Source organism: Cibotium barometz, chromosome 11 (assembly GCF_041138505.1).
Source record: "Cibotium barometz isolate CiBa-2024 chromosome 11, ASM4113850v1, whole genome shotgun sequence".
Lineage (NCBI taxonomy): Eukaryota > Viridiplantae > Streptophyta > Polypodiopsida > Cyatheales > Cibotiaceae > Cibotium > Cibotium barometz.
In genome coordinates, this window is record NC_141056.1 from 7,779,133 (window position 1) to 7,785,132 (window position 6,000).

At 40.0% G+C, this 6,000-nt stretch overlaps 1 protein-coding gene across 4 annotated transcripts in view; it reads left to right on the forward strand.

Moving 5' to 3' along the window:
* Positions 1–3,226, forward strand: part of LOC147633708 (fimbrin-5-like) — a 69,987-nt gene extending 66,761 nt beyond the window's left edge. For 2 of the 4 annotated variants that reach the window (XR_015266901.1, XR_015266900.1), the window contains exons 10-14: positions 649–848; positions 1,176–1,327; positions 1,947–2,043; positions 2,132–2,540; positions 2,866–3,226. Coding sequence is in view for 2 of the 4 variants with exons in the window: in XM_086804721.1 (XP_086660847.1) it covers positions 649–848; positions 1,176–1,327; positions 1,947–2,043; positions 2,132–2,223; positions 2,866–2,997 (673 nt within the window). In the remaining 2 variants the exon portion in view is untranslated. The remainder of the gene's footprint in view (positions 1–648; positions 849–1,175; positions 1,328–1,946; positions 2,044–2,131; positions 2,541–2,865) is intronic. The other 2 variants (XM_086804721.1, XM_086804720.1) reach the window with 1 other exon arrangement.
* Positions 3,227–6,000: the final 2,774 nt, after the last annotated feature.

Here is a 6,000-nt window from a genome sequence, read left to right on the forward strand (position 1 = left end):
GAGTATTGTTGTGCCCGAAGGACTCCTGGAAGACTGAGATCGAAGTCTCCTCAGGCATTTGTTTTACTTGTTTTCATCATATTCTGGATGTATCTGGTGCCAGCTGGTAGAATGCTTACTCTCTGGCACCCATGTTCTTGTACATGAACACTCTGTTGGTAATAAAGATACCTCAGGGGAGGGGTGGCCCAACTTCAGCCCCTAGTGCTGTGTCTTGTGCAAGCTTTCATCTTTCTTTACAGTGGTTTTAAAGCATGTTCATGTGTTGTTAGATGCCTGTGTATTTTGCCACGATGTTATGTATGGATTAAGATTTTTTGTGCACACATTTCCGGATTGTGACACACTCCATTATTTGTTGTCTCCCTTAGAATCATCAATCTTGCTGGGAGCCTGTTTATCTAGAGGACTTAGCTGCCCATTGTCCATGCATATGCATTTGAGATTCTAAATGTGCTGTGATAGAGAGTAACAACCTTTCTGGATTAAGTAATCATTATTTTGTAAAAGAGGAGGCATAATGCTCTCTAGTCTCAGTTTCTGTTCATATGAGCAGTGGAAATGCAGTCTGATATGACCAATGTGACACGTGCCAGTGCAATGACTTGCACTTTTGGGAATTTTTGACACTGGTGTTTCTTTTTGCAGATGGGTACTACTCGAAGTTTTGGACAAGGTGGTCCCTGGCATTGTGGATTGGAAGACTGCAAACAGGCCACCTATCAAGCTCTTATTTAGGAAAGTTGAGAACTGCAATCAAGTCATCACCATTGGAAAGAAGCTGAAGCTTTCTGTTGTCAATATTGCCGGAAATGATATAGTCCAAGGGAACAGAAAGCTCATTTTAGGTAGGTATTTGTCGATATATTTGTTAATTTTTTGATAACTGAGAATCAATCAAAGCTAGACTGTGAATATGTTGTCTCTCTTTTGAGTCTTAGACTGGATACTGGATTCTCCTGCCCATGCGTTTTTTTTTGTTTGAGGAGGGGGGAAGGGGGTGTTTGAATGGAGATTGCCTGTCCATCTCTAACGGCAGGGGCCCTGGATGGGCCCCTACTGATGGGCAGGGTTGGTTGTGTTGCCAGCCTTCATGTTTTAGTACATTTAAGATTCTTAGTGGATATTTAACACGAATTTAAAAAAATTCTCAAAAATACTGGCATGTTTTGCAGCTTTTCTGTGGCAATTGATGCGATACAATATGCTTCATCTGTTGAGAACTATAAAGTACAAGGGGAAAGAGGTTTCTGATGTCGATATCCTCGAATGGGCTAATAGCAAGGTCAAGGCGTCAGGGAAGAAAAATCGTATTGAAAGCTTCAAGGTGATTCCCCATTATGCAGTTGTGGTACATAGTATAGTGGTTGAGGATTAAGTATGCTACGAACAGTACATGAACTGTACTAGTCCTGGAAGATGTCTAAGTACATAATAACATATACACATGCATGCATTCCTTTAGATATGGAGAAACACAAATGTTAAGGTCATGGATGACGTGTTACAACTCAGGCAATCCAGGAAGCTCAAACATTTAAAGTCCATTAGAATGTAGACAAAATGACTTATATACAAAGTGAATGGATAATGTAACAGTACGTAACGTATAGCCTCTAGCACTTAGTTTACTCATACCTTAGTTTCTTCTACTTCTACTTACATTTTTTATCTACATTTTATAAAAAGTGAGTGGATAATGTAGTTTCTTCTACTTCTTTTATTTTTCTATCTACATATATAAAAAGTGAGTGGATAACGCAACAATACGTAACGCATAGCCTATAGCCCTTAGTTTTATTCAGACCTTATTTACTTCTACCTTCTTTTATTCTTCTATCTACTAGTATAAAAAGTGTTCTATGCCCACATGTAGATGAAATAATCAGTCCAATGATATCTTGTAGTTGCCTTTTGCGATTTATTTGAAGCGTGTCTCATTGCAGGACAAAAGCTTGTCAAGTGGTGTCTTTTTCCTGGATCTGCTTTCAGCCATTGAGCCACGAGTGGTAAACTGGCATCTGATTACAAAAGGGGAAACAGGTGAGGACCTCTCTTTGCCAAGCAAGATAAAATGTAAGTTGAGCTTTTTGACCTATAAGATGTTTACCCTATGTTTTTTAATGAGCAGATGAAGAGAAAAAGCAGAATGCCAACTATATAATCAGTGTAGCCAGGAAACTTGGATGCTCGATCTTTCTTTTATGGGATGACATTGTTGAAGTAAGTACTCATTGCTTGTGTTTGTCTCGGTGCCCGTGTGTGTTTTGTTGTTTGGGATGTGGGGGTGGGGGTGTAGGGTAATGTGAGGGACGATCGTGGTGCAATGGTCGGCGCGTAATAGTTGAGAAGGTGTATGGCACTGCACGGAGGGACGACGGAGTGTCAATGCAGTGCAATAGATGTCGACTGGGCCAATATGACTGTACCGCATTCACTGGTCAATAATGGAAGTTACACAAGACCCTTGGTCTCAGTGTAGCTGCGGAGCCCATCTGTGCACCCATTTAGGTCCCGCAACCAGAGGAGGGTGTTTTGGGGTAAAGTCCACCGATCCTATATATTGCTTGGACCTTGGTATGGAAATAATTGTCCATGTAAGAATGTAGTCTATTTCCTAGCGTGCCAAACTTTGTATGCTGTCTACAAACCATCTTGCCTCCATAGGCTAGTACCACCATCCCATGTACATGTGGGGGTGTTGTTGGTGTCTGGGCTGTTCAGCCATGGCTACTGCTTATAACAGGAGTCTTATATACGTGAGCTAGCTGGTGCTCAGCAGACAGCACAATGCACATTTATTTGTATTCCAATTCTTGTTTGTCCTAAAGTGGATCTAATTAGTTGTTTTTCTATGTGAAACAGGTACGCCATAAGATGATCTTAACTCTTATGGCAAGCATAATGCTTTGGAGCCTGGCAAAGCGGTGGACCAAAGCTGCTGCTGCTGCAGCTGTTCTGTCCTCCTCAGAAAATGGAAGTGAGTCGACTAGCTAATCAGCTTTAACTAACCTTTTGTGCAGCCTTTTTTTCACGGGGTTTTATTCATTAAATTCTTTTAGGATCATTGAAAGGGAATTGGAAAATCTACCAACCTTTCCAAGGTGTACATATCATTTGACCTTGAGATTAGTATGTACAGAGGTTGAGCCTTTGGGCTTTTGTACAATAGGCTTGTCTCCTTCCTCCAAGAGCTAATAATTTCAAAGCTTTGTTTTAGAGCTAATTCTTTATTTTGTAGCTAGCTACACTATTTCAGCATCATTGGGATAGGTAGTTTAGTAGAGTTGATAGGGTTAATAAAAAGGGGAGGTAAATGCCCTTTTTTTAAATCCAACTCCAAGGGAGCAACTTTGCAACGAGAAAGATTGCTTGTTTGCTTATGCTGATTTTATTTGTTGCGGCATTGATGTCTGCATATTATAGAACATTACAAAAGGCAACTCTTATAATTTGGGTTGTGACCATCACTGCTTTCGGCATTAGATCGTGAGCATCAGGCTAGATTGGTTCAAACTTCTTGCCTCATGTAATGACATGCAGATTTCTGCAGTTCTATTTCATGCCCATCTTTGATTCATGGAATGGAACTCCATGTGTAATTCTCACCCACCTATGATTCGATGCCTGCCTAAGCAATGACTTCTACAATCAGGGTACGGTTTAAAATGCACATAGAAACAAATACAGGATGTGAAGTTGTCGAAGGTGGTATGGCCATTTGCATTACTTCGATATTAACACACTATGTATATACATTCATCTCTTGGTGGTCGTAATAGGACATGTATTTATCAAGAGTCTTTTAAGTGACTTTTGTTTAGTATGATAAGTAATCATCGTGATGTCGAGGGAGCTACATGCCTAGGTATGAAAACTAAGCTCCACTGAAGAGCAGCATGCAAGGTCTGGATGTCTGGTACAATGAATTGAGATGCTGGTGTGCGATACACATGCTTTTTCCATGTGCAAGTGCGTCTCTTGAATGAAGATGCTCTAGCAAGAGGCACACATACTTTTGCCATGTTCTGAATAAAATAGGTCACTAAACGGATTTTGTATGTAATATCAGTCTCTCTCTCTCTCTCTCTCTCTCTCTCTCAAAATCAAGTATATATTGAATAAATGGTATGCATATGCATGGTATGAAGACACTCAACAATAACATGTCTTACTGGTCTTTATATATTGCATTTCTTGAGATATACTCGCTTGCCTCTTCCCCTTAAAAGTACTGTATGTTGAACTTGTGCAATCAACTTTTTATATATTAGACATTGTTGTGCGATAAGTTACAGTGGAACGCACTTGTCTTTGCCTTACCACTTAATAGAAACTCATTTTAAGGCTAGTCCACAGTTGATCCTTACGAATGCTTCGAATGCATCTTTACTGGCCTCATACTAACTGAAACAGATTACCTTCTTTAAGGAAAGTGGTAATATGATTGATTTTTCGATTGCATATCTTCAGCTATCTTTATCCTCTTCAGTTGATCCTTACGAAGTGTTTCGAATGCATCTCTACTGGCAATTGAAACAGATTACCTTCCTTAAGGAAAGTGGTAATATGATTGATTTTTCGATTGCATATCTTCAGCTATCTTTATCCTCTTCTTATACTCTTTGGGGATTAAAGGTCTCCACCATGAGGACGTCAGGTTGTTTTGGGATCAGAGCCATGGACCTTTGGGGTCGATGCTAATCCACCATGTGCCTCAGTTAGGGTTCCTTAATGTGCATTATTTTTTGTCTATGTGGGTTCTTGATCCACATGGATAGGTGTCCTCAAAGAGGTGCTGGAACGGAGAACGGTTTTTTATTTGCAATCTAAATCCTCCCAGAGTAGCTAAGGAATTTATTTTCATTGTTGTAAGGTTAGTGCCCACTTCCACCTTCCATAAAGATACATGTGAAGGTTCCTATTTGATATTATGATCTACATGCTACAGGTATGTGTAACATCATCATTACAAAATCACATCATTTGTGGTTTATGTCTTCTTGGCCCTGGGTGCTTCCACTTAGAGAAGAAACTAGGAGTTGGCACTCCTTTTGAACAGTTCTGAATGCATTTGTAAACACTTTAGCTTTCCATCTATAAAGCTGAAGCGCTTGACCTTTGAGTTGAGTGGAGTTCTTTGGATTGCCAATACGTTCTATGGATTGTTTCCTCTAAAACAACAGCCCCATGACTTGTAGTCGTAGGTAGCAGTGGCACCGATGGTTTTTGTCCAGAAACTGATCTTCCTCGTTCAGTCCCATTTTCTTTCTTTCCCGATTCTCCATAACATAGCTTGGACGATGTGAGAAGTTGTCCGCGTCCACCTGCATTTTCTTCCTTTGAACTATTTCTCTGTCCCCATGTAAAGATCTTGGTTTATCGAACTTAATGTGCTGTACGTACAACTTGTGGTGGAGTAGGTGTGCTCCTTGTCGCTACCCTATGAATCTCATTCCAAACTTACGACATCTCTAATATGCCAACCCACCATGTAGGCATGTTGTGTAGCAGTTTGTAAAATAAGGCATTTGCCATATCATGCATGCATCAATTTGTATCCTTTGCCAACTAGCCAGCTTCCATGCATGCTCTTTGTCAAGTATATTCTTGGAATACATGCATCTTCCAATGGACTTTGACACCTATGGTGAAAGAAAAATCAAGATCCTAATGAGATTGATGGTAACCCTCTTTATCACTAAAGCTTCAAGACAAATAAGTTAAGATGTACTTACTATTAATGCAAAAAAACTCACAAATGGCACAATCATGGTTCATACCGTAACATGAGGTTACCTCAATGTGTAACCCTTACCCCTTGCCAACTCAACCAAATGTCCAATGAGATGTTATTGTCTCGTGTATTGTCTTCATACCACCATTTTCTTATTTTCTTACCTTGGTTAACTTCCCTGGTCTTACACACCTCCACCTTTCATACATTGCAAGGTTCTCTCATTCCTTGCATCGTCCTCATGAAATTTTTGGTGTGTTGGT